The sequence below is a fragment of the Rhinopithecus bieti genome, unplaced genomic scaffold (assembly GCF_001698545.2).
Source record: "Rhinopithecus bieti isolate Rb0 unplaced genomic scaffold, ASM169854v2 scaffold_24390, whole genome shotgun sequence".
In the NCBI taxonomy this organism is placed as follows: Eukaryota; Metazoa; Chordata; class Mammalia; order Primates; family Cercopithecidae; genus Rhinopithecus; species Rhinopithecus bieti.
This window is the reverse complement of record NW_016811706.1, coordinates 839,864-852,457: the sequence shown is the minus strand read 5'-3', so window position 1 is coordinate 852,457 and position 12,594 is coordinate 839,864. Positions and strand designations below refer to the sequence as shown.

Here is a 12,594-nt window from a genome sequence, read left to right as displayed (position 1 = left end):
AAAAAAAAAAAAGAGTATGAAGTAACACTCAAACTCACTAGTAATCAGAGAAATGTAATTTTATTTTATTTTATTTTATTTATTTATTTATTTATTTATTTATTTATTTTGAGTTGGAGTCTCGCTCTGTCGCCCAGGCTGGAGTGCAGTGGCGCGATCTCGGCTCACTGCAAGCTCTGCCTCCCGGGTTCACGCCATTCTCCTGCCTCAGCCTCCTGAGTAGCTGGGACTACAGGCGCCTGCCACCGCGCCCAGCTAATTTTTTGTATTTTTAGTAGAGACGGGGTTTCACCATGGTCTCGATCTCCTGACCTTGTGATCCGCCCGCCTCGGCCTCCCAAAGTGCTGGGATTACAGGCGTGAGCCACCGCGCCCGGCCGAGAAATATAATTTTAAATAACTAAGAGTACACTTAATATACCCATTAGAATTGCAAATATTAGAGAGTTGTATAATATTAAGTGTTGGGAAGGGTCTGAGGTAACTGTCAGTAATAATGTTGATACTGTAAACATCTACAGACCTGGGTTTTTTTGTTTTGTTTTGTTTTTCAGGTTTTTTTTAAGAATGTCTCACCATGTTACCAAGGCTGGCTTCAAACTCTTGGGCTCAGGCAATCCTCCTACCTCAGCCTTCTGAGAAGCTGGGACTACAAGTGCATGCCATACCCGGTTTATAGCTACAGATTTTCTGAAAAATAATCTGATGCTACTTAGTAAAACTGAGCATGCACATACCTTACCACAGAAATTCCACTCCGAGGAATATGTTCCAGAGAAATTCTTGAACTGGCTCACAGGGGACTGTGTAAGAGATAACTGTCTGGCATTGTGTGTAGAACATTAGTTTTTGCGAGCACATAGCAAAGAGGTCTTTACTAGATTGGGGTGGGTGGTAGGTAAAGGGGTTCAAGGAAGGCCTGAGGAAATAACAATGGAAATCAATTTGGAGGCATAAATAGGCAAAGTGGAAGGGGAAAGGGCATTCCAGAAACAGGGACCATATAGAGCAATCAGGACAAACTTGAGGAATTGAAAGAAGCCATGAAGTTGGAGGTATTAATAGAAGGGGAAGAGTGGTAGAAGATGGAGGGTTTCAGTGGGGAGAGGTCAAGGAATAGTGGTAGCCTGACTGGATGTGCATTTTGGAAAGATTACTCTAGCTGCTATATGGAGAATGGAAGAGTGTGAAAAGAAAGAGAGACTAAGGGATGGGAGACCAACTAAGAGACTTGCAATTGCCTAGGTGAAACTGAGGTAGATTTGGGTGGTGCTAACAAAGAACAAGAAAGTAGATGGGCCGGGCACGGTGGCTCACTTTGGGAGGCCAAGGCAAGTGGATCACTTGCGGTGAGGAGTTCGAGACCATCCTGACCAACATTTGTGAAACCCTGTCCCAACTAAAATACAAAAATTAGCTGGGCATGGTGGCTGGCGCCTGTAATCCCAGCTGCTCAGGAGGCTGAGGCAGGAGAATTGCTTGAACCTGGGAGGTGGAGGCTGCAGTGAGTCAAGATCAGGCCACTGCACTCCAGCCTGGGTGACAGAGCAAGGCTCCATCTCAAGAGAAAGAAGGAAGGAAGGAAGGAAGGAAGGAAGGAAGGAAGGAAGGAAGGAAGGAAGNGAAAAGAAAAGAAAGAAAATTTTTTCTTTTTTGAGACAGAGTCTCACTGTCACCCAGGCTGGAGAATGCAGTGGCACAATCTCTGCTCACTGCAGCCTCTGCCTCCTGGGTTCAAGCGATTCTCCTGTCTCAACCTCCTGAGTAGCTGGGATTACAGGCACCAGCCACCATGCCTAGCTAATTTTTGTATTTTTAGTAGAGACAGGGTTTCACAGTGTTGGTCAGGATGGTCTCAGATTCTTGAACTCAGGTGATCCGCCCACCTCGGCCTCCCAAAGTGCTGGGATAATAGGCATAAACCCAGCCGAAAGTAGATGAATTTTTTTTGTTGTTGTTTGTTTGGTTTTTTTGAGATGGAGTTTCTCTCTTGTTGCCCAGGTTGGAGTGCAGTGGTGTGATCTCAGCTCACCTCAACCTCCGCCTCCCAGGTTCAAGCGATTCTCCTGCCTCAGCCTCCTGAGTAGCTGGGATTGCAGGCATGCGCCACCAAGCCCGGCTAATTTCTGTGTTTTTAGTAGAGAAGGGTTTCATCATGTTGGTCAGCCTGGTCTTGAACTCCCGACCTCAGGTGATCCACCCGCCTTGGCCTCCCAAAGTGCTGGGATTACAGGTGTGAGCCACTGCGCCCAGCCTGAAAGTAGATGAATTTTAAAGATACATACAATTAGTAAAGATACCTTACATATCTTTAAATTTTTTTTTTTTTTTTAAAGAAACAGGATCTTGCTACATTGTCTAGGCTGGTCTGGAATTCCAGGCCTCAAGAGATCTGCCTGGGCCATCCAAAGTGCTGGGAAGGACACCTGCAGCCCCAGGCTAGACAATGTAGCCAGATCCTGTCTCTACAAAAAAACACAAATATTAGCTGGTGGGGGGCGGGCACCTGTAGTCCCCAGCTACTTGAGAGGCTGAGGTGGGAGGATCCTTGAACTCAGGAGGTCCAGGCTGCAGTGAGCTGAGATCGCACCACTGCACTCCAGCCTGGGCGACAGAGTGAGACCCTGTCTCAAAAATGCATAAATAGTAAAATTAGTGAGAGTGAATGAGAGATGGGATATGTAAAGGGAGTGGGAGGACTTAAGGAGTAACTCCTTGTTTCTGACTTGTGTAAGAATAACTTCTGTGATTGGTGGGGAAAATTCACCAGAGTTCCGTCAACTTGAAAGTGTTGTTCATTTCCTGTCCCCCATTAGGGGTTACCCCTTTCATCTTAAGCAGGATATTCTAGGATCTCTCAGTCTCACAGCTCTGCCCACCAATAACCAGCAGGTGAGTCCCCTCTCCCCAGACCTCTAGATCTGCAAAAGGCAACCTGGAGGCAAGGAAACCCCCAGCTGTGAGTAGTCCTTCAATTCTGGTGCTGTGGTAACTGAGTTCAAAAACAATGAGTTTTGTTACCTATCGTGAAATGAAAGACACCTCACCAGACACCTCACTGGGTTGTGAGGCTTCAAGGAGCACACATATTGTTAGGCTCAGTTCGATTCCCTTCAGCCCTCTCTGCCCGTTTGAAGGCAGTTCCTTATCCTGGAGACAACGTGCAGATGTTCTGTCTCTCTCTTTCCCTATTTATTTATTTATTTATTTATTTATTTTTTAAGACAGGGTCTCTCTCTGTTGCCCAGGCTGGAGTGCAGTGGTGTGACCACAACTCAAACAGCCTCAACCTCCTGGGCTCAAAATAATCCTCCTGCCTCAGCCTCCAGAGCAGCTGGGACTACAAGCGCGCACCACTGCACAGGGGTTATTATTATTATTTTATTATTTTGTAGAGACAGGGGTGGGAGTGGTCTCGCTATGTTGCCCAGGCTGGTCTCAAACTCATAGCTCAAGAGATCCTCCAGCCTCGGCGTCCCAAAGTGCCGGGATTACAGGCGTCTGCCACCGCGCCCGGACGCAGACATTTTCTATGGGCATCTGGAATGGCGTCCCCAAACCTTGGCGCCGTGCTATGGTCGAGCCGGGTCGGGGGCACGGGCCAGCCTTCAACACCGTTGGCACCAATCAGAACAAGCAACTGTCCCCTCAGGGCCGCGACGGCCCCTTTCTGCCAATGGCCAGCCCCTCGCCGGTCCCGAGACCTCGCGAGAGCTCCCGTGGCTACGCCTTACCCGGCCTCTGAACGGCCTCGGAACTGCCCTATCCTTCCTCTTTCCCCGCCTTCCAGCGGCGCTCCACTCTCGGATTGGCTGATTGAGCCGAGTCAGTTTTTTTTTTTTTCTGGCCAGAAAGCGGTTCGACAATTGGTCCTTCTTTTGGCCCCTCCTGCGAAGCCCGCGGATTGGACGGCTGAGTCTGGCTGCACGGAGCTCCGCAGGAGCGCGGCCGGGCCAATCAGGAGCTTGGCGTATTTTACAAACTGGGGAAGTAGCTCCAGCAGTATCCGAGAGAGTCAGGCGAAAAGCGGAGGAAGCTGGGTCGGCCCTGAGGGGCTCTCGGTAAGGTAAGGCACGGGGGTCTTGGAGGGAACGAGGGCCGCTGGGCTCATAGGGAGGAGGGCAGTTCGAGGTCCGAGGGCAAAAGAGTAGGCTTGGGGTGTCTGGAGGTAGCACTCATAAGAGCGGTCTTGCAGCTGCCGGGGGCTTGTGGGTGCGTGGATTAGGGCAGAGGTATTAGGGATGGCAGGACAGGTGCCCCGAGAACTGGTTGATCTTTGATCTCTGATTCTACCTGCCTTCTTCCCCGTCTCAACTGTAGCCATCATGACTACCCGGCAAGCCACGAGGGATCCCCTCCTCCGGGGTGTATCTCCTACCCCTAGCAAGATTCCGGTACGCTCTCAGAAACGCACGCCTTTCTCCACTGTTACATCGTGCGCCCTGGACCAGGAGAACCAAGATCCAAGTGTAAGAGCGGCCTAATGGGGGAAGACAGTAGTCACACCAGTAATGCACCCCAACACTAAACCTCACCTTTTTGTCCCACCTCCCTCCCCTAGAAATGCTTGCAGAAACCACCGCTCAATATTCAACGCCCCCTCGTTGATTCAGCAGGCCCCAGGCCGAAAGCCAAGCACCAGGCAGAGACATCACAAAGATTGGTGGGGATTCCTCAGCCTCGGAACCCCTTGGAGGAGCTCAGGCCTAGCCCTAGGGGTCAAAATGTGGGGCCTGGGCCCTCTGCCCAGACAGGTACCTGTTGGAGCCCTGGTAACACGGCCTCCATGGCTGAGTAGGGAACTAGGAAGGGTAAAAGTGGGGTTTTGGGGTTTTGCACTCACTCCTGCTGTCTCCTGCTTACTGTGATAGTCCTGGTTGCACCTCCTGGAAAGCTCTTTGCTCTTAGAAGATCTCCCTTTCCTCCAGCAAAATGTCATCTCACCAGGTGCCATGGCTTGTACCTGTAATCACAGCTACTCAGGAGGCTAAAGTGGGAGGATCACTGGAGGCCAGGAGTTGGAGACTAGCCTGGATGACAGAGGGAGATCCTATCTTTTTTTAAAAAAAATAAATAATAAATGTCACTTCTTCTGAAGCCTTTTCCAGTTCCCCATGTCACATGTTCCCCTAATACTTTGCAGTACTTCTTTTATAACATGTATATACCTTGGCTTGAGTCTATTACCTGTCTATAGTTTGATGATAGCTTCTTGAGGATAGGGGCTTTGTCTTATTCTTATGGGACCCCAATGCTTAGAATAGTGTCTTATGTAACATTCTATGAACATTTGGTGGGCAGGTGTGGTGGCTCACGCCTGTAATTCCAACACTTTGAGAGGCTGAGGTAGGAGGATCACTTGAGCTCAGGAGTTTGAGACCAGCCTGGACAACATAGTGAGACCCCATTTCTTTTTAGTTTTTTTTTTTCTTTTCTTTCTTTCTTTTTTTTTTTTTTTTTTTTGGAGATAGAGTCTTACTGTATCCCTCAGGTTGGACGACAGTGGTATGATCTCAACTCACTGCAACATCCACCTCTGAGGTTCAAGCGATTTTCTTGACTCAGCCTCCCCCAAGTACCTGGGATTACGGACACCTGCCACCACACTTGTCTAATTTTTGTTCGCCTTATTTATTTATTTATTTATTTATTTATTTATTTATATGAAGATGGAGTCTCACTCTGTCACCAGGCTGGAGTGCAGTGGCAATGGTTTGGCCACTGCAAACCTCCCACCCCCAGGTTCAGTGATTCTCCAGCCTAGCCTCTGAAGTTAGTCTGGTACTACAGGCATGTGCCACGCATGCCAGCTATAATTTTTGTTTTTTTTTTTTTTAGTAGAGATGGGGTTAACTATGTTGAGCCAGGCTGGTCCCAACTCCTGACCTCTCAGGTGATCTGCCCGTCTCAGCGCTCCCAAAGTGCTGGGATACAAGTGTGGAGCCACCATGACCCAGCGCATGCTATTTCTTAAAAAAAAAAAAAAAAAAAAAAGGCCAAATTCAATTTGAATGAGTCTCTTTTGCTCACCTTGTACCTCAAAGTGACTATGCTAGGGTCCCTATCCCCCTCACCTGTCCCCCTTCCTGTTCCTTCTTACCTTTCCTTCTCTTTCCTTGCAGAGGCTCCAGGGACCATAGAGTTTGTGGCTGACCCTGCAGCCCTGGCCACCATCCTGTCAGGTGAGGGTGTGAAGAGCTGTCACCTGGGGCGCCAGCCTAGTCTTGCTAAGAGAGTACTGGTTCGAGGAAGTCAAGGAGACAACACCCAGAGGGGCCAGGTAATGAAACAGGATGTGAGGAGACCAGGCTGGGGACGCTGAGGTGGGCATCCTGAGCTGTGCTGACAGCCTCTGTTGGTGTCCCAGGGTGTTCGGGCCTCTGCATATTTGGCCCCCAGAACTCCCACCCACCGACTGGACCCTGCCAGGGCTTCCTGCTTCTCAAGGCTGGAGGGACCAGGACCTCGAGGCCAGACTTTGTGCCCCCAGAGGCTACGGGCTCTGGTGAGTGCCCTTGAGAGGCCTGATACTTGGTGCTTCTGGGAGCTCCTTCCAGGGACAAAGCTGGCCTTTGGGAGAGGAGGTACCTCATGATGAGGCAAGGGATCCTATTGGGGGAGATGGGGTTGGTGGTGAGGCCTGAGGGTTTAGGGTCCATCTCTGATTCCGTTTTCATCTCTTGCTCCTGTGGATCAGATTTCACCTTCAGGACCTTCCTTTCACCCTTCCACTCGCCCCAGTTTCCAGGAGCTAAGAAGGGAGACAGCTGGCAGCAGCCGGTGAGAAAGGAGAGGGTGTGGGAGAAGGTCATCTGGAAAAGAATGAACCAGTGTCTGATATAGGAGTCCCCCAGAGTTGGGGCCTTCCAGTAGCTTTAGGACTCCCCACCAACTCTGAAGGGGAAGCAAGAAACCTGTGATTACCTGGGATGAGCCCTTAGGATAGGGTCCAGGCCTTCACAGGCAGGCCTCAGTGTGACATCAGTTTCCTCAAGTCATGGGGGGACAGGGAGGACAGAAATGTGCTATCTTTTTTGTTTAGTGGCTAGAGTATAGACTATGGCAATAAATGGGATTCGGGTTATATCCTAACTCTTACCACTAACTAGTTGTGCAGGCTTGTCTTCACCTCTCTGAGCTTTGGTTTCTTTGTCAAGTGAGAATAACATTTGTATCATCATTAGAAATTGTCATGAGAATGAAATGAGATGATGTTTGTAAAGCACTTAGCACATGTCCAGCTCATACTTGGTACTCAGTGACTGCTGGCTACTGTCCTTATTGTCATCAGGACTTCAGTGAGCCAGGCCTCAGGATTGCTCCTGGAGACCCCAGTCCAGCCTGGTGAGTGTATCTGACTGTGGGGAGAGCACAGGGGCAGTTGGGCTGCCTGAAGCAGGGAACAAGATCAGATAAAACTCAGCAGGCTGAGAGGGAGCATGAGAAAGTGGGAGGCTGGGAGGCTAGGTCAGAAGGAGAAGAAGAAGAGACCTTCTAGATAGGCCAGAGGTTGGCACAGTTGCACTTGTGTCAAAGGAGATGGTCTCCATTTCGGCCCTCTCTCTGCCACTTCCTGCAAGATTTATCTTCCACTCACTGTTTATCCCCAGCCCCTAAGTGCCATCACCACATCCCCAGCCTACTCAGACGTTCAGATTAGTAAGTGTTTACTGAGATAGTGTTGGGTGTTGAGGGGCTGCTGGATGGGTTCCTGTCCCTAATAGTGCAATGGGGGCTATTAAACTAATATACCTTCTTCAGAAGTTGTAGAACCCTGTGCCAAACTTTGGTGGGTGTTCTAGAGAGTCTACAACAAATGTCCCGTTTCTTCCTAGCTTTCTCTCTCCCTAAAGGAGAACATGAGGTTGTCACTCGCTCAGATGAAGGAGGTGTGGCCTCTCTTGGTCTGGCCCAGCGAGTACCATTAAGAGAAAACCGAGAAATGACACATACCAGGGTGAGATGCGACTCTCCTGGGATGGTGGGTGGGAGGTGCAGGAGATGCTTGGGAGAATTTCGCAGCAGCAGCCAACACTGAGAATTGTAGGTAGAGCCAGGCAGTCTTGGGCCTCAGGATGTTATTGGGTAGGTTTACCCCAGATGCACCCAGTCCCTCTCCAATGTGAAACTGACCTCTCTTTATCAAATGTCTAGGGCCTGGGGTGAGAGATCATATTTGTATCACCATCAGATCAGTGCTAAGGGTGAGACAGATCTGCCACTTGTCAGCCAAAAGCGTTCATCCCTTCGCTCCACAAATATTTACTGAGTAGCACCAGCCTACTGAGAGCCAGGCCGTGTTCTAGGATCTGGACATACAGCAATAAACAAGTTCATATTCTAGAAGGGGGAGACAAGAAATAAACACATATATAAAATAGTGTCTCAGATGACTGTAAGTTCTCTATTAAAAAAAATAAAAATAATAAGGCACTAAAGGGGAATTGGGAGCAGGGGAGTTGGTGTTGCAATTTAAAATAGATTGGTCAGGGAACTCTTATTGAGAAGATGATGTTTAAGTGAAGACCAGGGGTTGGAGGAGGAGTGAGATATGTTGATATCTGGGGGAAGGAATATTCCAGGCCAAGAGAACTGAAGAGGCAAAGGCCCTGGGGAGGGAATGTGCCTGGCATGTTTGAGGATCGGCAAAAAGGAGAGGCCAGTGAGATTGAAGCAGAGTAAGGAGAGCGGTAGGAGATATGGTTTTAGTGATAACATGATCAGATTGGGTAAGGAATTGTACACCAGTGTAAGTCCTTGGCTTTTCTTGGAAGTAGTGGGAAGCCATGGGGAGAGGGGTTGATCAAGAAAGTGGCATGATTTGACTTAGGTCTTTTTTTTTTTTTTGAGACGGAGTTTCACTCTTGTTGCCCAGGCTGGAGTGCAATGGCACAATCGCCGCTCATCACAACCTCCGCCTCCCAGGTTCACGTGATTCTCCTGCCTCAGCCTCCTGAGTAGCTGGGATTACAGGCATGCACCGCCACGCCTGACTAATTTTGTAGTTTTAGTAGAGACAGGGTTTCCCCATGTTGGTTAGGCTGGTCTCGAACTTCCGACCTCAGGTGCTCTGTTCTCCTTGGCCTCCCAAAGTGCTGGGATTATAGGCCTGAGCCACCATGCCTGGCTTAACTTAGGTCTTAAAAGAATCATGCTGGCTGCTGTAGTGACAACAAGATATAGGAAGACAAAGGGGGCAGGGATCACTCTTCCACCTTTTTCTTCTTCACAGGACAGCCGTGACTCCCACCTGATGCCCTCCCCTGCCCCTGTGGCCCAGCCCTTGCCTGGCCATGTGGTGCCATGTCCATCACCCTTTGGACGGGCTCAGCGTGTACCCTCCCCAGGCCCTCCAACTGTGGTTTGTGTCAACAACTGGGGGCTGGGCAGGGGCAGAACAGTCTGGCCAGAGATCCTTGCTAGGTCTGCTAAGCCACCCACATCTCTCCCCAGACCTCATATTCAGTGTTGCGGCGTCTCACCATTCAACCTAAAACCCGATTCACGCCCATGCCATCAACCCCCAGAGTTCAGCAGGTAAGAGAGGGCATGGGGAGGTGGCTGGCATAAGCCACAGCTAGGGGAGAAAGGAGATGGATGGGTACAGGAGAGAGAAGACAGAAGCAAGGGGAGGTTGAGTGCCACCTGTGGGTGTCAGGCCTTGCTGACATCTCACTTCTGTGCCAGGCCCGGTGGCTAAGTGGTGTTTCCCCTCAGTCCTGCTCTGAAGATCCTGCCCTGCCCTGGGTAAGTATCAGAAGGCTCTTCCTACTGAGATTCCTTGCCCTGTGCTGCCAGCCTGGAGGCCCAGGAGTTTGAGACACATGTGCTTTCTGGGCCAGGCATGATGGCTCACACCTGTAATCCCAGCACTTTGGGAGGCTGAGGTGGGAGGATTGCTTGAGCCCAGATCTTTGAGACCAGCCTGGGCAACATATTAAGACCCTGTCTCTACTAAAAATTTTAAAAATTAGAAAATGCTCTCTGGAAAAGCTGCCTAACTCTCCCTGCTTCTCTGCTGCCCCTCCTAATGTACATCTAGGACCTCTCAGTTAGGGGCTTTAATCCATTCCTCATGAGGGTGGGACTCAGGCTGGTCTTTCTCCTGCCCCATCCTGGCTTTCTTGTGTGCCTTGTTCCTTGGTGACAGGAGCAGGTTGCCATCCGGTTGTTTGACCAGGAGAGTTGTATAAGGTCACTGGAGGGGTCTGGGAAACCACCTGTGGCCACTCCTTCTGGACCCCACTCTAACAGAACCCCCAACCTCCAGGAGGTGAAGATTCAAGTGAGTCTGTGTGGGCAACGGCTTTGATGTCTATTGAACAGTGACTGGGGCTGAGGAAGAAGGAAGAGATGGGAGGTCAGGAATAGGACAGTGTAAGTAGACTACTGAATGCACATCTTGATGTCACACTGGGGTGCTCTCTCCCACCACAGCGCATCGGTATCCTGCAGCAGCTGTTGAGACAGGAGATAGAGGGGCTGGTAGGGGGCCAGTGTGCCCCCCTTAATGGAGGCTCTTCTCTGGATATGGTTGAACTTCAGCCCCTGCTGACTGAGATTTCTAGAACTCTGAATGCCACAGAGCATAACTCTGGGACTTCCCACCTTCCGGGACTGTTAAAACTCTCAGGGCTGCCAAAGCCCTGCCTTCCAGAGGAGTGCGGGGAACCACAGCCCTGCCCTCCAGCGGAGCCTGTGGCCCCCAGAAGCCGTCGTAGGAGTGACCTGAGACACCAAGCCCTCCCCCCAGGAACAGCTTGAGGTACCAGAGCCGCCCTCCAGCAGAACCCAGCCCCCCAGAGCCTGCGTCAGAGTGAGCCTGAGACACCGACCCTCCGCCAGGAACAGCTTAACCAGAGCCCTGCCCTCCAGCAGCAGAACCCAGTCCCCTTCAGCCCAGCACCCAGGGGCAGTCTGGACCCCCAGGGCCCTACCCTAGGGTAGAGCTGGGGGCATCAGAGCCCTGCACCCTGGAACATAGAAGTCCAGAGTCCAGTCTACCACCCTGCTACAGTCAGCGGGCTCCAGCAACCACCAGCCTGATCTTCTCTTCCCAACACCCGCTTTGTGCCAGCCCCCCTATCTGCTCACTCCAGTCTCTGAGAACCCCGGCAGGCCAGGCAGGTAAGGAGTTGGCTAAGAAGGAGTGTGAACACAAGAGGTCCTCAACTCACTGTGAGTTGCACCCCTGCCCTGCCCCACCCCTGCTCCAGGCAATCCCATGCTTCCACACCTTCCACCCTGGCCCAGCCTGGCTCTCCCTCAGGAAGAGGGGAGGGGCTGCACTTCCAGCCCTGTGCTCCTAATTGGCTTGGCCGTTGGTGGGGGAGGAGGAAAAGACAGTACATGGTGGAAGTATGGGACCCCAGACCGCCCTCTAAATTCTCCATGCCCCTCAGGCCTCAGCAGTCTAGCCCCTCGAACCCTAGCCCTGAGGGAGCGCCTCAAATCATGTTTAACTGCCATCCACTGCTTCCATGAGGCTCGTCTGGACGATGAGTGTGCCTTTTACACCAGCCGAGCCCCTCCCTCAGGCCCCACCCGGGTCTGCACCAACCCTGTGGCTACATTACTCGAATGGCAGGACGCCCTGGTGAGACTCCAACCCACAGCCCAGCTGTGGCTGCACAGTGAGCCTGATGGGAGGTGGGGAACGGGGACGGGGCCACCTGGGCTCCTTCACAGAGAGGTCAGCAGGAAGGCTTGGCTACAGTGCAAGGTTGGCTGGGCTGTGACAAGGTCTTCTCTCTCTCCAGTGTTTCATTCCAGTTGGTTCTGCTGCCCCCCAGGGCTCTCCATCATGAGACAACCACTCCTGCCCTACCGTGCTTCTTCCTTTTAGCCCTTATTTATTGTCGGTCTGCCCATGGGACTGGGAGCCGACCACTTTTGTCCTCAATAAAGTTTCCAAAGTATCCACCTGTCTAGCTAATGAGTTCTAAGTGTCCAAACAGGCCAGCTACTGCTGTCACTCTCCCATTGCCCACAGGGTGGCAGTGTCCTCCAGTTCAGAGGGCAGCGCTGGGCTCTTGGGATCCCCCAGGCTCTCATCCAGAAGCTAGTCCTGAATCCTGAAAGGGAAGGAAGTAACTCACTCCTGCCTAGCCCACCCCCTTGCAAGCTCTGAGCATCCCACTCCTGCCAAGCCCACTCCCAAGCTCTGTAAATATGTTGGGGAGAAATTGGAACCGCTGTTCCCCTTGCTTTTTGAGATCAGTCCCACTTAACCTACAGGAGCCCTAGACTACTCCTTCACCCCCTAGAGCTCCTTTTCTAGAACTCTCTGCATGCACTGGGCAGAAGAGCAGAAGCACCAGACCCAGACCTTTGGAATCTTCCCTTGTTAGGTTGCTGTCTTCCTCCACCTACAACGTGAGGCCCCAAAGCTTTCCTGAAACTGAGACCATCCCTCTTCCTCCCCATAGCAGAGTAGAAGCACACACACACACCCCTTTTCTCAGGCCTTGCCTGGAATTAACTAAAACTTTGCCTCTGGCAGGGACTGACAGCACAGTAGGAGTCCTTTAGAGGAATGAGGGAAAGGGTCAGCCACTTTCCCCCTAGTCTATGCACCAAGTTAAGCAGCCACAC

The 12,594-nt window shown here is 51.2% G+C and overlaps 1 protein-coding gene across 1 annotated transcript; it reads left to right on the top strand.

Moving 5' to 3' along the window:
* Positions 1–2,813: 2,813 nt before the first annotated feature.
* TROAP (trophinin associated protein) lies at positions 2,814–11,918 on the top strand. The gene is given in 19 exon segments (XM_017894829.1): positions 2,814–2,892; positions 3,852–4,066; positions 4,321–4,469; positions 4,562–4,754; positions 6,123–6,280; positions 6,368–6,505; positions 6,698–6,780; positions 7,292–7,344; positions 7,836–7,957; positions 9,233–9,361; positions 9,454–9,537; positions 9,688–9,747; positions 10,151–10,285; positions 10,438–10,733; positions 10,735–10,808; positions 10,811–10,852; positions 10,855–11,127; positions 11,403–11,596; positions 11,760–11,918. Coding segments are annotated over 17 exon segments (2,226 nt in total). The 5' UTR covers positions 2,814–2,892; positions 3,852–4,066; positions 4,321–4,325; the 3' UTR covers positions 11,808–11,918.
* The last annotated feature ends 676 nt before the right edge of the window (positions 11,919–12,594 follow it).